This window comes from Tachypleus tridentatus, chromosome 3 (genome assembly GCF_004210375.1).
Source record: "Tachypleus tridentatus isolate NWPU-2018 chromosome 3, ASM421037v1, whole genome shotgun sequence".
NCBI classification, from domain to species: domain Eukaryota; kingdom Metazoa; phylum Arthropoda; class Merostomata; order Xiphosura; family Limulidae; genus Tachypleus; species Tachypleus tridentatus.
In genome coordinates, this window is record NC_134827.1 from 115,336,871 (window position 1) to 115,361,280 (window position 24,410).

The window sequence follows — 24,410 nt, forward strand, 5'->3', positions numbered from 1 at the left end:
TTTAAAAACTACTTGTACCTAGTAAAAAAATGGAACTAAAATCGAATAGAAGTACATTGTGTGACTATCTGTCTCCTAATGGTATGTCTCCCAATGTTACAGAGGTAAGTCGATAGTCTTACAACGTTAAAATCCGGGGTTGGATTCTCCACATGGACCCATAAGGTATTTTAATCTTGCTTTGGTCTAAAGTAACCAAACAAACAACCCAATGGTGCTGTTTGGAGCCATTCACCTATGACAACACATGCAACCGACCTAGTACAATCTGTTATTTGCAAATATCGACTCTCCCTGGTGAAGGAAACAGCGATAAATCTGCGTTCTTACCGCTAGAAGCTGTGTTTCCTTATAGTTGTGAGTAACTATAACCCATTGTGTAGTTTTGTTCTTAACTACAAACAAACAAATATCTACCCAATTTATAAATAAGAAAATAGAGCAGGGTTAAAGAATTCAAAACGGGGTAATTACTCATTGATGTGTATACGTTAATCTCAATGGTGAAACAAATATATAATAACACAGGATATCCCATATTGATTTTGGAAAGTCTATCCTAGTGGAGATAATATATTTATTTCGAACATCTTTAACATAAAATAAATTTAAAATGAACACAAGAGGGAATTCTCAATAGCCGTGGCACTTGTTGTGCCTCAACAATACCACACGTGGGGCGCACATATACCTGATTCGGTTTTATTATTCATCAGAATCTTTACAAGCAAACCTTCAAAGTTAAATTAATTTAGGTACGATTAGAGTAAATTGATCAATGCGACCTTGGAAGGATTTGACTTTCTGAGTTCAAAACTGTGATTAGATCTCAAAACGAGCAATAGATGCCGGAGCTGTGTGTTAAAAGTTTGTACAACAACAACAAAAACTCACAATCATTTCACGAGCCGGTATGCTGCAACGGACAAAAACTGGAATGTTGTATGAATTTTCAGAGTTAAAAGTTACTTTTGATATATGTGGATGTAAGAAAGACATTTGATTAAAAAAATAGGGAAAAAAGCAATATGTGTGAGTAGGTTACTCGCAGTAATAAAGAAACACTGTATTGAATAAAAAAAGAAAGACCAGCGAGTTTCTTGGACGAGTAAAAATAAATCACCAGTTATAACCAACCTTGTTCTAAACATATTCAAACGACTTGTAAAACAAAAAGATATGAAAGATCAAACAAAATTACGTATGAGACATACGAACTACATTGTCATGGTAGCCAGTTGTCCACAAGAAACAAAGAACGTGCTAAGGTCACTTGAATAGTTATGAAGAATAAGACATGCACATAAAAGTTGGAAATACCAGCAGCTGATTGTTTTTGGAATGGAACAGCGAAATACGAAGATGAAAATTTAACATATTCATTATTGGGGTAAAACCAGGATAACAAATGGACCTGAGTTGACAACAGGATCTGAGTTAATATAAATATATTTCAATATTAGAACATCCAATGTACAGAAGAAGGAAGAATATGAATAATACAACTGAAATAAGGACCTAAAGTTTGTTAGTCATCTGTTGTCAACGTTTTATTTTAAAAAATTCTTCATTTGTTCATCTTGTAATGGCATTATAATTGGGGGCTCGATTCGCAAGCTGCAGACCGTGGGTTCGAATCGCATCACTGAGCGTGACTTTCCTTTCACCTATGGGGGAACTTATGGTGGTAATCCTACTTTGCGTTGGTAAAGAGTATTCCAAGAATTGACGGTGGGTATTGCTGACTAGCTGACTTCCCTCTCGTCCATCACTTCTAAACTCGGATAGCTCTCGCTTAGCTTTGTGTGAAATTCAAAAACCAAACACAATGTATTGATTTTGTTATATGTCAGCATTCTGGACTATTATAGTGAATCATGTCGTGCCAGTATTAAGAAAATCTTTAAAAACCAGCTAGTTTATCTTATTTAGAATTTAACCAGATATGGTTACTAACGTATTCCAGAATTAATAAGTCACTAATGAATGAGCATCAAGTTATTTAAATATTAGCCATACGCTAATGAACATAGCTCAACTTACTTAAACATTAACCAATCCGTAATGAACGAAGTCAAACTTATTTGAAAATTACCCAATAAGTAATGAATGAGGTCCAACGTATTTAAAAATTTAAAAATAGTTAATGAGGTCAAACTTATTTTAAAAAGTGTGGTTTGTTTTGAATTTCGCGCAAAGCTACACGAGGGCTATCTGCACAAGCCGTCCATAATTTAGCAGTGTAAAACTAGATGGAAGGCAGCTAGTCATCACCACTCACCGCCGACTCTTGGGCTACTCTTTTACCAACGAATAGTGGGATTGACCGTCCAATTATAACGCTCCCATGGCTGAAAGGGCGAGCATGTTTGATGCGACGGGGTTTCGAGCCCGCGACGCCTGGATTACCAGTCAAGTGCCTTAACCACCTGGTCATACCAAGCCTAGGGTTGGTGGAAACATTGTTAAATATTCTTATTTCTCCTTTTACGTTGTTTGAAAAATAGATTTCCAAACCCAGAAACAGAAAGTTACATATCGCGTGAATAAAAATAGAAATGTGAGACGTCGAGTGAGCTAAGAAAGAAAAAATATTTCAAATTTAGTGAAAGTAAATTGTTGAAAATTAACAAGTAAATATTAAAACAACCCTGATATCTGGATGTCTGTATTTTTATATGAATTAATAATATTTTATATATAAAACAAACTATGACTCAAATGATATAATCAACAGCTTAAAACTTATATTTTAACACTTTAAGAACACAAACCTTTTGATCTATATCTATATAAACTTATATATTTGTAGAAGAACTTTTTTATAAAAAAACATCTTATATACTCTAGAGCTACGATTTTGTTTTTTTCAATTTAACTTCCATAAAATTATTGAAGTCAACATTATTTGTTCTTATCTAGATACAGACGCTGAGATCAACCTTTCATATAATGATTGATGAAATTACCGTACTTGTATTGTAGGAAGTCGAAAATTTATAAAATAATATAAACAGGGAAATTCTATTATTATTTGGAGAATTTCACGAAATAAAGAGACATAAGATGGCACTGTGTACATATGTACAACAACAGAACAGTTGAGCAGTAGTAGTGCGCAGTGGGTGTCGATCGATCTGGATTCTTTCTATTACTGTTAGCATATTCTTGTGACTGTTTCCATGGGGAAGACACTAGGACTCAATTGAAACGAGTCGAAAATTTAAGAAAGTTACAGTTTCCGAAGCGTTGAGTATCTTTGGGTTTGTGAATTATTGTAAAAAAAAAAAAAAAAGATAGAGCCTGGGCACCGGGACGATTCGGCTAATCCTGGCTCAGCGGGCACAGCTGGGGGAACCAGCTATGCGCCATTCAAGATTTAGCTGTGAAAATCGTCCCCACGAAGACCCTCATATTTCAAGTGTGGCTTCACCGATATTATTAAAAACATAAGACGCGTGCCTTCCCTACAAAATCTCTCAAGATTTAATGTAATATGGAGAAATTTGTGAACCTTCCCTTCCTTTTGTTGTTTCTACTGCTTGGTGGGGCTGTTGCAGACGACTACATCGTACCTTCTCCTAAACCAGGGTAAGACATAGTTTGGTACGAGAGACACTTTATTTACAATAAGTGTTAATTTGATGTTAATTTGTGAAAGACTTTCTTATAAAACATATAAACACAAGTTAGTAACATAGTTATTAAAGTGTGTTAGACTGAAGTTATTATGGAAAAAAGAACAACAACCAAACAAAAACAGATAAGTATTCATTTTCAAACTTCTGCAAATCCCGTCTTCTTTTTCTTCGTCTAGGGACAGTACCATCAACATTACCAAGATACTAAACGCTTTCTTTCAACAAGGGTACGATAAGAGGGTGCGGCCAAACTATGGAAGTAAGTTGTTACTTCTATGTTGTATTCACTGACGAACATTTGTAAATAAAACGTAACCATGTTGTTATTGTACGAGTTCTTCGTTTTTGTGGAAGTTATGATACCTCGGTTTTTGTGTAGATTAAGAAACTTGGTGTGGCATATATTTTGATAATTAATGTTCCTTACAATAGTTTCGTTTAGTCCACATTGTAATGATTTAGTTTGATGTATATTATAATATTAGGTCTTGTGTATATTTTAATAATTTGGTGTAGTGATGATGATTTAATTTGCTATATATAATGATAATTAGGTTTTGTGTACGTTGTGATAAATCGGTTTCATGTGTACCATGATAACTTGATTTTATGTAGATTAAGATAGTTTGGATTTGTGCATATGATTTGCAAGGTTTGTGTATATTGGGAGTACAGTGTTGTAAATTGGTTTTGTGTAAATTCTTTCAATTTGATTTTACATACATTGTGATAACTTGAGTTAATGTAATTTGTAATAATTATATTTTATAAGCCATATGATTACACGTACATTGTTTCGTGTTGAATTTGTGAACAGTGTGATGACCTTGTTTTACGTACATTCTGGGAAATTCTTTTTCTGAACATTAAGGTAACCTGGTTTTGTGTACATTATAACTTGATTTTGGAATTTATTATAATTTATTTCACTTTCATGCTTCTGGTTGTAAATGCTATTTGAAGTTTTCTTTTCACACTAAATGTACGGCTCCCAAAAATATTCATAATTTAAAATATTATAAAGAAACAATTAGGTTTAAATAAAAACAAAGATATTTATGATTTAACTGGCAGCGACATCTGTATATTGTACTTAGATAATAACTATTATCTTCAATAATTTTCAAACACTCAGCAACAAATGATATGGAAGAAAGAGAGACCTAGACTTATTTAGATCGCAGCAGTATTAATCGATACAATAAAATCATTGTAAAAACATAACTCTGAAATAATAACAAGTAATTTTATCTATTGTCATTTCCAGCAACATATCTCTGATAGGCTTAATTTGGACGTTAAGACAGTATTTACTACGTTACGAAAATAAAACAAAACATTTCCTATTCTTTACTTAGGCTTGGTATTCATATTTTGGCATTGTTGAAAGCGTTATATGATTAATTAGTTCAATTAAATAACCTAGGAATTATTAACTTATTATGAGGTATTAACATTACAACTTTCACGAAAATAACTATTTATGATAGTGTATGATTAAAATTAAGCTAATTTTACAAAAATAACACTGGCCAAATCATCTTACGCCTGAAGGAGAGCTCAGAAATTATCTCAAAAGTTAGCGTTTAGTTTAAAGAAAAATCTTAAATATTATTTTAGCTCTAAGTCAGTTATATCAACAATATATTTCTTTTATATATTATATTAACAGTATAGATCTAGACGCATTAAATCTTTGTTTAAAATGTTAAATCAGTTGAAATTCACTCCATTATATGAACTACATAAATCTAAGCCTACTATATTACTATTTTAATTCACTCCATTATATAAATTACGTAGATCTAGGCCAACTATATTACCTATTTAAACTTACTCCAGTACATAACCTTTAGAAATCTAGACCGATTATGTTACCAATTTAAATTTACCCCATTATTTCAACTGTTTGGATCTCGGTCTATATATCACCTGTTTAATTTTCTCCATTACATGACCTACATAGATCTAGGCCTACTATGTTACCAGTTTAATTTACTCCATTATATTACCTGCAAATCTAGGCCTACTACAGTACTAGGTTAAATGTACTTTGTTATATAGTCTGCATATCTCTAGGCCCACTACATCACCAATTTAAATTTACTGCATTATATCACCTGCATAGATCTAAGGCCACTATATTACCAGTTTGTATTTATATCAGTATATCATGTGCATAGATCTAGGCCTAGTATATTATTAGCATAAATTTGTTTCATTATATGAACAGCACAGATCTAGGCCTAATATATTTTTAGCATAAATTTATTTCATTATATGAACAGCACAGATCTATGCCTAGTTAATTATTAGCAAATATTTATTTTATTATATGAACAACATGGGTCCAGGCCTAATTTTTAATGGATTAAATCCACTGCATTGTAACGCCTGCAGAGATTTAGGCTTATTATATTACCAGGTTAAACTTTCCTGAAGTAACAATAGTGATTACTCAACGTTTGGGTCTTGTTGTGAATTTACTTTCATCGGTTGTGGTGACCAATTGATTTAATGGGTTGGTTAATTAACAAGTAATAAGCTGATATTGTTCAGTTTTCCGGTACTGTAAGACAGTTAGTGAATAGTTAGTTCATGTTTCGAAGAAGAAATAGAACTTGAATTTCTGTTTAGACGTAGTTTATTTGTAAATTTAGGCCTAACTGGAAGGCCTGTCGCAGTAGTACAGGTAGGGTAACACTGTCGACGATATTCAGCCACCTACCAGAGGTAGGCAACTGGTCGGTAGAACATTATTGCTATCTTAAAAAATGCATACTTTATTATGTTTCTTATTTATTAATTATATTTTAGTTTATTGAAGTCTGTATTGTTTTTATTATGTATATTTGGTTTACCACACTAATTAAGAATAGATTACGCTTTTAATATAAAGAACTCGCTATCAAGATAAGTAATCTATAGCAAACAAGCCAAAGAAACGCAAATCTTAACTTTCTGGTGTACGACTGTGCAAACTAGTGTATTTTCAAAATCACTCGAAAATAGAATATAATAAATTACAAAGGACATTTACTAGAGAAATTAACCCTTATACCGTTGTTCTTGTTTGTTCTATAGTAGTAAGTTATTGCCCAATGAAGGTTTTGTTATGATAGCCGACAACTTGTAAACTAAAGAAAGTTTTATAACGTGAAAACAGTTCGTGCACAATTCCATTTTTTAATTTATCTACTCTACGGATCTCAAGATACGTATAATAACCGTAGTTTGTTATTTAAAACTAGGTATGTGTAACTTACAAAGACCGTAATGTTGTTGCTATTTTTAAGTGGGCTGCACATTAACAGTACAGTAAGAAAAAAAATATTTCAACAATAAACACAAAATAACAGCCACTACAACTGTGCTGTAATATGGAATACTTTGGACTACTATATTATATGTTATATATTTACTGAACGAACAATGAACAGCTGAACATTATTTTGTCAGTATTGATTTTTAATCTATAAACTGGCAGTGTAGAAACTGTGTTATATAACACTATTTGTAACGTTGTATCAACAGTAAAGTATAAATATGATCGCAAACCGTAAGATAAGGACATTTGTAATAATAACACAAATAAGGAATATTTGTTTTACTCTTAAAAATAAAACGTGTAAATTAAAGATCGCAGTACCTTTGTGTTAAATAATGAAACATATCTTATTACGATGAATGTAGTGTGTCTGTCACTATATATGTATGAAACAAAAACTCCCTGCCTTCTGTTCAATACAAAACTAGTACTATGTATGTCACTAGGCATGTGACCAAAACTCCTTCGCCATCTACCGAATAGTACCAGAAACAAAAATACATAAAAAAATTCACATTTTAAGTATTACAGATTTAGACAATTAGAAAAGTAAGTGTAGTATGTACAACAACCATTTCTGTGTCACAGAACATAGTTTTAACCAGAAGCACTCTCATCGTAACAAGAACACAGTTTAACCAGAAGCACTCTCATCGTAACAAGAACACAGTTTAAACAGAAGCACTCTCATCGTAACAAGAACACAGTTTAACCAGAAGCACTCTCATCGTAACAAGAACACAGTTTAAACAGAAGCACTCTCATCGTAACAAGAACACAGTTTAAACAGAAGCACTCTCATCGTAACAAGAACAGTTTTAAACAGAACCACTCTCAACATAGTAAGAACACAGTTTAAACAGAAGCACTCTCATCGTAACAAGAACACAGTTTAAACAGAAGCACTCTCATCGTAACAAGAACAGTTTTAAACAGAACCACTCTCAACATAGTAAGAACACAGTTTAAACAGAAGCACTCTCATCGTAACAAGAACACAGTTTAAACAGAAGCACTCTCATCGTAACAAGAACACAGTTTAACCAGAAGCACTCTCATCGTAACAAGAACACAGTTTAAACAGAAGCACTCTCATCGTAACAAGAACACAGTTTAAACAGAAGCACTCTCATCGTAACAAGAACACAGTTTAAACAGAAGCACTCTCAACATAGTAAGAACACAGTTTAAACAGAAGCACTCTCATCGTAACAAGAACACAGTTTAAACAGAACCACTCTTATGTAACAAGAACACAGTTTAAACAGAAGCACTCTCAACATAGTAAGAACACAGTTTAAACAGAAGCACTCTCATCGTAACAAGAACACAGTTTAAACAGAAGCACTCTTATGTAACAAGAACACAGTTTAAACAGAACCACTCTCATCGTAACAAGAACACAGTTTAAACAGAAGCACTCTCAACATAGTAAGAACACAGTTTAAACAGAACCACTCTCATCGTAACAAGAACACAGTTTAAACAGAACCACTCTTATGTAACAAGAACACAGTTTAAACAGAACCACTCTTTTGTAACAAGAACACAGTTTAAACAGAAGCACTCTCAACATAGTAAGAACACAGTTTTAAACAGAAGCACTCTCATCGTAACAAGAACACAGTTTAAACAGAACCACTCTTATGTAACAAGAACACAGTTTTCACTAAGACATACTTCAGGGTTTATCTTTATTGATGTAATTTTTAAATCTACTACTCAGAAAATGGAGTTCTTTAGAAAACTATTATTTTTTCAATAAACAAATTTGTTATATGTCAGCATTCTGGACTATTATAGTGAATCATGTCGTGCCAGTATTAAGAAAATCTTTAAAAACCAGCTAGTTTATTTTATTTATAATTTAATCAGATATGGTTACTAACGTATTCCAGAATTAATAGGTCACTAATGAATGAGCATCAAATTATTTAAATATTAGCCAATCACTAATGAACATAGCTCAACTTACTTAAACATTAACCAATCCGTAATGAACGAAGTCAAACTTATTTGAAAATTACCCAATCAGTAATGAATGAGGTTCAAGGTATTTAAAAATTTAAAAATAATTAATGAGGTCAAACTTATTTTAAAAAGTGTGGTTTGTTTTGAATTTCGCGCAAAGCTACACGAGGGCTATCTGCGCTAGCCGTCCATAATTTAGCAGTGTAAAACTAGATGGAAGGCAGCTAGTCATCACCACTCACCGCCGACTCTTGGGCTACTCTTTTACCAACGAATAGTGGGATTGACCGTAACATTATAACGCCTCCACGGCTGAAAGGGCGAGCATGTTTGGTGTGACCGAGATTCGAACCCGCGAACGTCAGATTACGAGTCAAACGCTTTAACCCACCTGGCCATGCCGGGCCGAACAATTTTAATCGATAGAGTGTAACAGTTTATATCGGCAAAATGTAGGAAAATTTATAATCAGTTTGATTTAATGAACTACACATGAACAATGAACACAATACAAAAACTGTTTCAGTGTAGCACTTCTCAGAAGAAAACTATAGTTTAGAAAATGCTTTATCAAAGAAGTGCAGATACTATGATTGTTAATTACTAGCACGAACCTCAAACCTACCGATGCACACCATAAAACATAATTTGCACTTATTTCAAAGTTACCGATACACACCATAAAACAGTTTTTGTGCTTACTTCAAAGCTACTGATACACACTAAAAAACATCTGTGCTTACTTCAAAGCTACCAGTACACACCATAAAATATTATGTGTGCTTATTTTAAAGCTACTGATACACACCATAAAACATTATCTGTGCTTATTTTATTGGTTGTCTTCAATTCTAGAATCTAGAGGAAGTAACGCTGTCTATACATTACTTATGAGGACTTTAGAATCTAGAGGAAGTAACGCTGTCTATACATACTTAGAGGAATCTAGAGTAACGCTGTCTATACATTACTTATGAGGACTTTAGAATCTAGAGGAAGTAACGCTGTCTATACATTACTTATGAGGACTTTAGAATCTAGAGGAAGTAACGCTGTCTATACATTACTTATGAGGACTTTAGAATCTAGAGGAAGTAACGCTGTCTATACATTACTTATGAGGACTTTAGAATCTAGAGGAAGTAACGCTGTCTATACATTACTTATGAGGACTTTAGAATCTAGAGGAAGTAACGCTGTCTATACATTACTTATGAGGACTTTAGAATCTAGAGGAAGTAACGCTGTCTATACATTACTTATGAGGACTTTAGAATCTAGAGGAAGTAACGCTGTCTATACATTACTTATGAGGACTTTAGAATCTAGAGGAAGTAACGCTGTCTATACATTACTTATGAGGACTTTAGAATCTAGAGGAAGTAACGCTGTCTATACATTACTTATGAGGACTTTAGAATCTAGAGGAAGTAACGCTGTCTATACATTACTTATGAGGACTTTAGAATCTAGAGGAAGTAACGCTGTCTATACATTACTAGAGGAAGTAACGCTGTCTATACATTACTTATGGACTTTAGACATTACTTAGAGGGAAGTAACGCTGTCTATACATTACTTATGAGGACTTTAGAATCTAGAGGAAGTAACGCTGTCTATACATTACTTATGAGGACTTTAGAATCTAGAGGAAGTAACGCTGTCTATACATTACTTATGAGGACTTTAGAATCTAGAGGAAGTAACGCTGTCTATACATTACTTATGAGGACTTTAGAATCTAGAGGAAGTAACGCTGTCTATACATTACTTATGAGGACTTTAAATCTAGAGGAAGTAACGCTGTCTATACATTACTTATGAGGACTTTAAATCTAGAGGAAGTAACGCTGTCTATACATTACTTATGAGGACTTCTCGCTTGAGTTTTCTTTAGTGTAGGAGATTGTTTTCCTGGTTTTCAGATATTTCAGTGCTTACTTTTAAATAGGTGCTAATTGTTGTGACTCAAAAAGCACTGGATTTAATTACTCAGAGGTGACTTTAAATTTGTTAACACGATTATATGTTTTAAACTCTGTAAGGTAAAAAGATAATTAACTTTACAACTAAAAGAAATTCCCGTCAATATATTACCATGTAACCAAATAATTGTTTAATATTTTAATTATCAACAAGTACTCCATTAAAGACTATTTAAATCCATGTACCAGATATAAATCACACAAAATATCCTACACTTGATCTTCAAGTGACTTCCAGATCTAATTTTATCGCATTAAGTGGAAAATATCCAGAAAATATTGTGTTATTCAATATTCATCTGGTTTACGAAGTTTTCTCACTTTATGTTTATATTTACAAGGTATCTGTAGAGGTACTGTTTAATAAGGACTAGAGAAACATTTATTTCACGATACTGAGATAATACGTAGGATAAAAAGGAACAATTACAGGAAATATAGCTTATACCTCTAGGTCACGTCAAGAAATAGCAAGTTGTGTTATTTGTTTGTTTTTTGAATTTCGCACAAAGCTACTCGAGGGCTATCTGTGGTAGCCGTTCCTAATTTAGCAGTGTAAGACTAGATGAAAGGCAGCTAGTCATCACCACTCACCGCCAATTCTTGGGCTACTCTTTTATCAAGGAATAGTGGGATTGACCGTCACATTATAACGCCCCCACGACTGAAAGGACGAGCATGTTTGGCGCGACGGGGATGCGAACCTGCGACCCTCAGATTACGAGTCGCATTCCTTAAGACGCTTGGCCATGCCGGGCCCGTTGTGTTATTTTGTGATTCTTTATATATATATGTAGATATATATTGGCGAAGTTATTACGAAAACACACACACACATATGTATAGCCTGTAGTTACTAGGCGTTTGTTATGGTTCCTCGCTATTTATCAAAATATACATAAGTTATTTTAATGAATATCCCATAAAGTTATTCACCATATATCTGGTGTTGCATAACCTGTAGTTTCGGAGTATCCTTTGTATAGAGTAATGGAGACACTCAGGTTGTGCACATACAAGAGTCACAAACAGTTACATCGGCCTGTGAATTTAAACTTAAGTTGTTACAATTACATTGGCCTGTGAATTTAAAGTTGTTTCAGTTTTAGTAACAGATTCTCCGCAATTCCATTTCGCTGATTTTGAAAATAATATCAAGTTTTTGTTATTACGTAAGGATTTTTTTTTTACAACTCTGGAAGAAACAAAAAACTTAATTATCGAATTATTATTTTGTTTAAAGCGATGAACATTTTTATTTTTATGTTTGTTAACAAAAGTACAAACAAATTGAAGGGAAGAACATTGATGTTAAACAAATACTTATCTTCATTTATCTTGGTTTGTTTTGTGGAATCTACGTCTTGTAGTCTCAAAACTACGTGTTGTTGTATTTATTTTATGTCTCTAGCATCATGTTTCAATGACCAGCAGTAATAAGCCATTGTACTGGTGTTCCACCTTCCAGTAATCAGCCATTGTACTGGTGTTCCACCTTCCAGTAATCAGCCATTGTACTGGTGTTCCACCTTCCAGTAATCAGCCATTGTACTGGTGTTCCACCTTTCAGTAATCAGCCATTGTACTGGTGTTCCACCTTCCAGTAATCAGCCATTGTACTGGTGTTCCACCTTCCAGTAATCAGCCATTGTACTGGTGTTCCACCTTCCAGTAATCAGTCATTGTACTGGTGTTCCACCGTCCAGTAATCAGCCATTATACTGGTGTTCCATCTTCCCTGATACGTTCTTTCCAGTTCCTCAATGTCTTACTTGTTCTGCACACCGAGGTTTTCAGGGTAAGCAGTATGTGGGTTTAAAAATGAACTTCCAAGTTTCTGAATTTATGGAGCATATCATTGATAACTTGTTCGTAATTTGAGTCCACATCGCTTCCTAAACATTTCCCAGTAACATCCTTAAAGGCAATATACGCTTCTTTCTCAACTTTTTTTCATGACCTTTTAAACTGTTCATCCAAAGTCATGTTCATGTCCACATAGAAACTTAAAATATTCACCATCTTTGACTAAGGCCTGAATAATGTGTTTCCTGAAACCCAGTTTTATGTTAAGTGGAGGTAATAGAACTTTTGCGTTCAATGCTTTCGATCCTGTCATCAGACTGACTCTAAATGACCGTTTATCTAGTGTTTTCATGCAGTGCTGACCCATTCAAACCAAAAACAATGAAACTTTGTGTAACCAAATGGCTGACCCAACACCATACAAATAACTTTTTAGTCTCTACGAAGTTGCCAACTGTGTTCTTTTTATTTGACTTTATTAATAAGAAGTTTGAGGTTTTCATGTATTTTTTTCAAGTGAACCAAATGATCAATTGGGACAGATACATGTATGTTACTATTGTGAAGGAGTGGAACTTCTGGACTTCATTTAGAGGAATCACTGAACGATCATCACTCACTTGTTTCATGGACTGTAACTATTTTTACAGTATTAATTCAGTGATATTGTTGCAGAAACCATTAAACCTTTGTGTAAAAAAAAGAATAATAGAAACTCTTTATTGTGATTTCTACACCAGTAAAATTATGTCCCTGGAGTATGTAAGCTCTTAGCCCAAAGTCTGGACCCCAAAATATCTGAAGAATCCTTCGGAAGACTCAAATATCTCAACAAATCATTAAGTTCACAATGTGTAAAACGTCGTGGTTTAGCAGATGTTGCAGGATGAAAACAATCCTTCATCATTTCTATTGACATCAGGTTCACATGAAACTGTACTAAGAGTCTCTGGTGATGTAGGTACAGGTACCTCAGGCTCATGGTGGTGTATGTAGAGGTATATCATGTCCACGAGCAACAGACCTTATAGCAAATTGAAGGTTTGGATAAGAATTTTTCTTTTTATTTCGAGTGTTGTTGCCTTGTATGTTACATGAGTAAACATAGTAGTCATCTCTTTCGTTTTTAGACTTACACCAGATCATTTGAATTCCAAAAGACAAAGACATTTTCTTATCTTTAGTCTATTGTCTCAACTCTTCGATACAGCTGGTGAAAACTTTGTGTGGAGTCCATGATTTGCCTTGGACACCAAGTTTCATTCCAAAATACGCGTAATACACTTTTATGGCAAACTGTGTAATGTTTTTTTTTTTTTTTTTTTTGCAAGAAATTTACCACAAATATCACAGATTATGGTTAGGTCACCTACACAACCTCTTGTTGACAGAGCGACGGATAAGTAATATTGAAAAAAAAAAACTACTGTCAAAGTATACACACAAACAAACACTATCCAGAAATGACACGCCACGTGGCCTGTTAAACGTTTATATTCTAGCGATGCGTGCGTTTCTCGTGAAATGACCGATAAGACTCTTACGTCGCGATTGGTCTAGAGAAATCTATATCCAGTAGTTGTCAACATTTTAAGCACAACAAATGTGATCCGATTTCAATGAAAATGATTCTTTTATGTAAAGGTACATATGACGTTTTGTGAACAATTTGTACGTGATGGAGAAATATTATCGTAGAACATTGAAAAATTTCAAGACAGTTAAACCTTTACAGGCCTGTGTTATTGATAGTAATTACGTGATGAATGTGTTAATGCCACAGAACATTAATACTGAAAATGTAAAAGAAAAGCGAATTGATTAGTTAATACACCATTGTTTTGTACTTGAGTTGTTTGTTTTAGGCCTTGTTTTCATGTTTTCATACACTTGTTACTGTACGATTGGTGGATACTGTCGTAAGTGTCGTGTATTACTTCCCAAAATTCAATACTTGTTTAGCCCATTTGTACGTTAACCTCAGGGGTTTTCATATTGTGAGGTTTGAACTGAAAAAGTCACAGTTGTCGTTACCATGAAGATATAGTTTCAATACATTGGTTGTGTACTTGAGGTCATTGTCCTGCTAGAAGATGAATTTCCGCTCGATGTATCCGTCCAAATGACATGATTGATGAGACTGTGCATGTACGTGTCAGCAGTCAAGCTGCCATCAGTTTTGTGCAGATTATAAAAGTCTATTGATTCATCTCCATGCCTTATTGCACGTGTGTTTGGTCTTCTCAACTCAAACTATTTGGAGTTCTTTATGCACAGAACAGTCGATATCAGCTAATCACCGTGGTATCGTAAACATAGAGATATGTACATTACGCATAATCGCTTGAGAAAAAAGACCCGATCCTTAAACTGTAGGGGCTTAAAGATAATTAAAACAATCATAGCAAAAGAGCCCCTATAGAAGGAACAATTAGATGTACAACAGATTGTAAGGATAGTTCCAAGACTCTGTTTAATATATTTAATTTAAGAGAAGGAATGTTGGTATTTTAACGACATAAATAATATATTTTCAATTTGCTCATGATTTTTCTTTTGTTTCTGATTTCGCACTATGTTACACGAGAACTATCTGCGTTACCTAATTTAGCAGTGATGGACAACTGTCTATAATTTAGTAGTGATGGACGACTGTCTATAATTTAGTAGTGATGGACGACTGTCTATAATTTAGTAGTGATGGACAACTGTCTATAATTTAGTAGTGATGAACAACTGTCTATAATTTAGTAGTGATGGACGACTGTCTATAATTTAGTAGTGATGAACAACTGTCTATAATTTAGTAGTGATGGACAACTGTCTATAATTTAGTAGTGATGGACAACTGTCTATAATTTAGTAGTGATGGACGACTGTCTATAATTTAGTAGTGATGAACAACTGTCTATAATTTAGTAGTGATGGACAACTGTCTATAATTTAGTAGTGATGGACGACTGTCTATAATTTAGTAGTGATGGACAACTGTCTGTAATTTAGTAGTGATGAACAACTGTCTATAATTTAGTAGTGATGGACGACTGTCTATAATTTAGTAGTGATGGACGACTGTCTATAATTTAGTAGTGATGGACGACTGTCTATAATTTAGTAGTGATGGACGACTGTCTATAATTTAGTAGTGATGGACAACTGTCTATAATTTAGTAGTGATGGACAACTGTCTATAATTTAGTAGTGATGGACGACTGTCTATAATTTAGTAGTGATGAACAACTGTCTATAATTTAGTAGTGATGGACAACTGTCTATAATTTAGTAGTGATGGACGACTGTCTATAATTTAGTAGTGATGGACAACTGTCTATAATTTAGTAGTGATGAACAACTGTCTATAATTTAGTAGTGATGGACGACTGTCTATAATTTAGTAGTGATGGACAACTGTCTATAATTTAGTAGTGATGGACGACTGTCTATAATTTAGTAGTGATGGACGACTGTCTATAATTTAGTAGTGATGGACGACTGTCTATAATTTAGTAGTGATGGACGACTGTCTATAATTTAGTAGTGATGGACGACTGTCTATAATTTAGTAGTGATGAACAACTGTCTATAATTTAGTAGTGATGGACAACTGTCTATAATTTAGTAGTGATGGACAACTGTCTATAATTTAGTAGTGATGAACAACTGTCTATAATTTAGTAGTGATGGACAACTGTCTATAATTTAGTAGTGATGGACAACTGTCTATAATTTAGTAGTGATGGACAACTGTCTATAATTTAGTAGTGATGGACAACTGTCTATAATTTAGTAGTGATGGACGACTGTCTATAATTTAGTAGTGATGAACAACTGTCTATAATTTAGTAGTGATGGACAACTGTCTATAATTTAGTAGTGATGGACAACTGTCTATAATTTAGTAGTGATGGACGACTGTCTATAATTTAGTAGTGATGAACAACTGTCTATAATTTAGTAGTGATGAACAACTGTCTATAATTTAGTAGTGATGGACAACTGTCTATAATTTAGTAGTGATGGACAACTGTCTATAATTTAGTAGTGATGGACGACTGTCTATAATTTAGTAGTGATGAACAACTGTCTATAATTTAGTAGTGATGGACAACTGTCTATAATTTAGTAGTGATGGACGACTGTCTATAATTTAGTAGTGATGGACGACTGTCTATAATTTAGTAGTGATGGACGACTGTCTATAATTTAGTAGTGATGGACGACTGTCTATAATTTAGTAGTGATGGACGACTGTCTATAATTTAGTAGTGATGGACGACTGTCTATAATTTAGTAGTGATGGACGACTGTCTATAATTTAGTAGTGATGGACGACTGTCTATAATTTAGTAGTGATGGACAACTGTCTATAATTTAGTAGTGATGGACGACTGTCTATAATTTAGCAGTGATAAACGACTGTCCCTAATTTAGCAGTGATGGACTGTAGGAATAATGGGATTGATCGTATCATTATTACGTCCTCATGGCTGAAAGAGGATGTATAGTCATGACTTGTAGGTTATGATTCGAGCACCCAAACCACCAGGCAATGCCAAGCCTTCTCGCCTATACCACAAGGCCATACCAGTTTGTTGTACTTAGGAAATCAATAACAATCACTAGCGAAATAGAAGGTGCAAAAACTCTAAGCCACGAACTAAATTATTTTTAATACAAGTGATATGAAAATCTTGAAATACAAGATGTGATGCACGTGTTTACTAACAATATTTGTCAAGATTATTTAAAAATAAGAACGGAGTTCAATAGTGAACTTAGTATGAGAGTAATTATTGTGAGATATTACGTATATGCTCTTATCTTTTGTTTTCCGAATTTCGACCAAAGTTACACAAGGGCTATCTGCGCTAACCATCCCTAATTTAGTAGTGTAAGACTAGAGGGTAGGCAGCTAGTCATCATCATCCACCTTCAACTCTTGGGCTACTCTTTTACCAACGAATAGTGGGATTGACCGTATCATTATAACTCTCCCATGGCTGAAAGGGCGAGCATGTTTGGTGCAACGGGGATTCAAACCCGCGACCCTCAGATTATGAGTCGAACGCCTTAATCCACCTGTAGGCTTATCTATATTAAGGAAGATACTTAACTGATATTTGTATAGTGATATAGTATGTACATAGAATTGTATTTGTATAGTGATATAGTATGTACATAGAATTGTATTTGTATAGTGATATAGTATGTAAATTTATTGTTTCATGGGTTTGTATTTGTTGATAAGAACCATATAAACATACACACTCAAACACCTAAGTGGTAATTATAGGTGACAGTATCTGAAACTAATTATTATATAGATGATGATATTTGAAACAGTAATACAATAAATAATTATTGTAAATGTTAATATTTCAAACAATAACTAACTAACTTATTATTATGAGTGCCAGAATTTGAAACAATAAATTACTAAATAATTATTATGGGTGTCAGAATTTGAAACAATAAATTACTAAATAATTATTATGGGTGTCAGAATTTGAAACAATAAATTACTAAATAATTATTATGGGTGTCAGAATTTGAAACAATAAATTACTAAATAATTATTATGGGTGTCAGAATTTGAAACAATAAATTACTAAATAGTTATTATGGGTGTCAGAATTTGAAACAATAAATTACTAAATAATTATTATGGGTGTCAGAATTTGAAACAATAAATTACTAAATAATTATTATGGGTGTCAGAATTTGAAACAATAAATTACTAAATAGTTATTATGGGTGTCAGAATTTGAAACAATAAATTACTAAATAGTTATTATGGGTGTCAGAATTTGAAACAATAAATTACTAAATAATTATTATGGGTGTCAGAATTTGAAACAATAAATTACTAAATAATTATTATGGGTGTCAGAATTTGAAACAATAAATTACTAAATAGTTATTATGGGTGTCAGAATTTGAAACAATAAATTACTAAATAGTTATTATGGGTGTCAGAATTTGAAACAATAAATTACTAAATAGTTATTATGGGTGTCAGAATTTGAAACAATAAATTACTAAATAATTATTATGGGTGTCAGAATTTGAAACAATGAATTACTAAATAGTTATTATGGGTGTCAGAATTTGAAACAATAAATTACTAAATAATTATTATGGGTGTCAGAATTTGGAACAATACATTATATTGGGTAATCATTTTTGTGAGCTTTATTTAATACATACAAAGCACCATAAACATCTTTTATCAAAGTACGTTGTTTATTTAGTTTAAATAGAAATGCCCACCGCTAGTACAGCGGTATGTCTACGGATTTACAACGCTAAAATTAGGGGCTCGATTCCCCTCGGTGGGCTCAGCAGGTAGCCCGATGTGGCTTTGCTATAAGAAAACACACACTAAACATTAAGTAGAAACCTTTAACACTTGCCGCGCTACTGTTGGGCATAATATCGCTGACCTTACATTTGTAAGCTTTATACTGGCGTGGCAACTTTTGATTGGACGATAACAGATCTTAGTGTAATTTATCAATACACAATTGTGGTTTATAGTATTTCGTTATCCATTTAATGTTTGTAGTTCTGTGATTTGTCGTCACTGTTACCATAATTTTGCTACTATTGCATACCAATCAATATTCAAGTAATCGACAGATTTGGTATGTAATGTATAAAACAGAAGATTCTAAAACTAATTCTAGGTGTTAATATCTCTAAATCCACGTTATTTTACAAGAGATGTAAATTATAATTCTGATACTGTGAAACATAATAAAATTACATGAAGAATTCGAGCCACCCCTACGTATACAATGCTACCGACTACCTGATATTTTGTACATCTAATGACGATTAACTACGCAGTTGTAGGGATAATTGGTAATAAATATTAACGTGTTTAGTGTAGTGAAAACTGGCTGTAATAATCAAATACATTGTTGGTTTTTATTATGGGGAAAATTAGATATTACAATTAAGTACGTAGTTGTTTTTATTGTAAGGAGAACTTGATATAAGTGTTAACTAGATGGCTGATTTGTCAGGAAATGTATAACTATTAAACCGATATACCAAAGCCAGTTAAATGAAATCACTGTTAAAATGGTTCATTTTTTAACCATAAGCTTAAGATCAGGATAAAATATGATGAAAGGTAAAACAAGAAGGAAGTTCACCATATTTTCTGTGTTTGTATAAAACTGTTTCGTTTGTTTCTTCTTGGATTTCGTGCAAAACCAAATGAGGATTATCTGCGCTAGCCGTCCCTAATTTAGCAGCGTAAGACTACAGGGAAGGCAGCTAGTCATCAACCCAACCGGCAACTCTTGGGCTACTCTTTTACCAACGAATAGTGGGATTGACCGTATAGTCCAAAAATCACCCATAGTGGACTATACATTCCTTGGGACTCAGCACATGAAACAAAACAAAAACTCAACATACTAAGAAACCAAATAAACACAGCCATAAAACTATGCTCACCAGATAAAATTAACGATGAATTAGACAAAATAAAACAATATTTCATCAACATCAATAAGTTTCCTCCACATACCGTAGAAAACATTATACGCACACACCTAGACAGAAAGTAAAATCAACCAACAAAAGTAAATACATCTCACGAAGCAAAAAATCACGAAACCGTATACTGCTGCATCCCATATATTCCCGACAACAGCAGAAAAATAACCAACATTTGGCAAAAACTAGTAACAAAATATGACATTCCAGTTAATACCAAATTTATTCAAAAACCAGGCACAAAACTAAAGTCTATACTATGTAAAAACTATACTGACAAACACAACACCAACATTATTTATAAAATACAATGTGATAACTGCCACAACTTCTATATTGGAGAAACAAGTAGAAAAAAGAACACAAAAAGTCACCTTCACACGTTTTCGAACACTGCAAGTCAAATAAACACAACATAACCATAGAAAACACCCAAATACTAAATAAAGAAACAAACATAAAGAAACGCAAAATAAAAGAAGCCTTACTTATACAACAACTTAACCCCAAAATAAACCAAACAAAGGAACACATTTATACTTATATTAATAAGTATAATCAAACATCTAAGCACGCCCTCTACATTCCTACACTCAGTTACACAACCCCCTTCAAACATGTGGTCAGCTTCCGGTCAGTTACCTCTTTCTTTCTTTGTGAACCTGACGATGACCAAAGAGGGTCGAAACGTTGTTCGCTCCTCTACATAGTGTTTTCTCTACCTATATTAGCCGTTTTTAAATATATAGTGCATATATATTATAGTAGAGTGAAATGTGTCAAACTGTGATACAGCGAATAGTATATATAACACTGGAGCGAAATGTGTCAAACTGAGACACAACGCTTTTTAATCAATGTTAGTTAATGTACCATGATAAAATTAAATGAGTAAAATGAGACATTGCTTAAAGACTTATTGAGCCAGTGAGTGTTATATTGAAACAATCGCAGATCAAAACGTCCAATCGATTCATGAACGTTATAAGGTGTACTGTATATTGACTCAACTCTTTAGTATTTATTATTTCATGTTTCCATGTGACGTATTACCAAGAGCAAACATTGTGTCACCTAATGAATCTCTTAAGTTATTGTAACAAATCAGTTAAGTAATCAGTGTTAAAAATACGCTTACTAATAGTAGAAAACAGAGAACTGCGAAGTTGAAAGAAATAGTCGGTGACAATAGTTAAAACTTAGTATGTGTAAGAAAACAAACAAAATATACAAACTGCTGCTTTAGTAATATTCAAATTTAATTGATTATTATTATACTTGTATGCGTAGGTTCAGATATTATATATTATATCCACGTGTTTACATTCAGATATAATTAATATTATATTCATATCTTTAAGTTCAGATATAATTAATATTATATTCACATCTTTAAGTTCAGATATAATTAACATTATATTCACATCTTTAAGTTCAGACATAATTAATATTATATTCACATCTTTAAGTTCAGACATAATTAATATTATATTAACATCTTTAAGTTCAGATATAATTAATATTATATTCACATCTTTAAGTTCAGACATAATTAATATTATATTCACATCTTTAAGTTCAGATATAATTAATATTATATTCACATCTTTAAGTTCAGATATAATTAATATTATATTCACATCTTTAAGTTCAGATATAATTAATATTATATTCACATCTTTAAGTTCAGATATAATTAATATTATATCAACATCTTTAACTTTAGATATAATTAGTATTATATTCACATGTTTAACATCTGATATAATTAGTATTATATTCACATGTTTAACATCTGATATAATTAGTATTATATTCACATGTTTAATTCATGTTACATCCACACGTCAGATTTAAATATTTAGTGACTATCTTTTGCTACTGTTTTTGCTAAGATAATATTTTCTCTCATTTTACACGTGAAATGCAGTATTTTATTATCCAGTTCCGTACAAATGAACGTTTTAAAACTAATTACGTCTCTGCCACCGAGAATACAAGCCAGATTTCGAACACGTTGGCAACACAGTTACCGAGAAAATCGGCAAATCAATCGAATGGCGAAACCCCAGAATCCTTTGCGTTTGATGTGTATTGACATTTTATGTCTGAGTTACACCAAGCTGGGTCGATCGTCTCTTTAATTATTAATAGCTAAGGGTACCTTATAAAAAGGAATTTAATGGATCAATCTGATCAGATTATATGATTACAGTGAATGCATTATACGGATAACATATCATTACACAAATGGCTAATAGCAATACGAAACTTTTCTTCCTGTTATATTTCCCTCCGTCAAAAGGGAGATTGTTACAAATAAATATTTCTAAATACCCTACTCGTGGTTTTAAGATTGGTTTCAGTTATAGGCGGCGTGTATGTCTTTTCCGCGGGTAGTGCATTCTGCATAATATTTTATAGTTGGAGATCCTAATGTTCTTTAAGAGAAGTCTTACTGTTTGTCCACGACAGATGTTCAAGGGGAGTTGTCCCTTGCGCGGTAAGAAGTGCACTATCTATCTTCGTTCATTTGGAGAGGTTAAGCCTCGCTAAGTCTCTTTTGTACACCGCCCACAGTTCTGAACTTATAGTAACTCGAAATTTGTGAGTTAAAACAGTTCCGACCCTATTGAGTGTGTTTACTATTAACATACGGCTGAATTTTAGTTTTCTAATATACTTCTGGCTTTTATGTTAAAATCTGCTGTAATTTTTGTAAATTTAAGTTAGAACTTGTGGCATTCGTGGACATCTTAGAAAACTGGTTCGTTCAGTGTAGCTCCCCGCTAGTACAGCGGTATGTCTTCGGATTTATACCGCTAAAATCAGGGGTTCGATTCCCCTCGGTGGGCTCAGCAGATAGCCCGATGTGGTTTTCCTATAAGAAAACAAACACACAGTCGTTCAGTGTAGATAACGAGGAAATGATTTTAGAAGTTTTTGATGTGGAATCACACATGTCAGTCGTTGTAATTATGTGACTTAGGGTTGCTGGTACTTTCATAGCTAATCCATAGGTTACTTGTTCTCAGATTAAATAATTGAAATTAGATGTCACAAGATACTTTAGGAATAACAATACACACGCTTGTCACCGGATACTTTAGAAAGAACAATACACACACGCTTGTCACCGGATACTTTAGAAAGAACAATACACACACACTTGTCACCGGATACTTTAGAAGGAACATTACACACACACTTGTCATCGGATACTTTAGAAAGAACAATACACACACTTGTCACCGGATACTTTAGAAAGAACATTACACACACGCTTGTCATCGGATACTTTAGAAAGAACATTACACACACACTTGTCATCGGATACTTTAGAAACAACAGTACACACGCTTGTCACCGGATACTTTAGAAAGAACATTACACACTCACTTGTCACCGGATACTTTAGAAAGAACATTACACACTCACTTGTCACCGGATACTTTAGAAAGAACATTACACTCACTTGTCACCGGATGCTTTAAAAATAACATAACACACACTTGTCACCGGATACTTTAGAAACAACATTACACACACACACACACTTGTCACCGGATACTTTAAAAAGAACAATACACACACTTGTCACCGGATACTTTAAAAAGAACAATACACACACACTTGTCACCGGATACTTTAAAAAGAACAATACACACACACTTGTCACCGGATACTTTAGAAAGAACAATACACACACACTTGTCACCGGATACTTTAAGAACAACAGTACACACACACTTGTCACCTGAAAGTCACCACCATAACCCTGCATGTTTTGTATTAACACTATATTTATATAAGATTTTAATACATGAGAGGAGGAATTTTGTAAAACACAAACAAATACAGCTATGGCTCAGCAGCTGTACCTATGGTTTATTACCTGTTATTAGAAATTATTACCTGCTATTAGAAATTATTTACAGATAGAGGTGAAAACAGAGCAGGGTTTTTTTTTTTCATGAGAAATAATACATGGCTTTTCCCTTATTAGAGGCCCGTCATGGCCGGGTGGTTAATGCACTCAACTCGTAACGTGAGGGTCCCGGGTTCTAATCCCCGTCACATAAAACATGCTCGCCCTTTCAGCCATTGGGGCGTTATAATGTGTCAGTCAATCACACTATTCGTTAGTAAAAGAATAGCCCAAGCGTCGGG

The 24,410-nt window shown here is 33.4% G+C and overlaps 1 protein-coding gene across 1 annotated transcript in view; it reads left to right on the forward strand.

Moving 5' to 3' along the window:
* Positions 1-3,096: 3,096 nt before the first annotated feature.
* LOC143247831 (gamma-aminobutyric acid receptor subunit beta-like) overlaps positions 3,097-24,410 on the forward strand; it is a 137,543-nt gene continuing 116,229 nt past the window's right edge. Inside the window, exons 1-2 of the mRNA XM_076496356.1 lie at positions 3,097-3,591; positions 3,818-3,900. Coding sequence (XP_076352471.1) covers positions 3,497-3,591; positions 3,818-3,900 — 178 coding nt within the window. The 5' untranslated portion in view covers positions 3,097-3,496. The remainder of the gene's footprint in view (positions 3,592-3,817; positions 3,901-24,410) is intronic.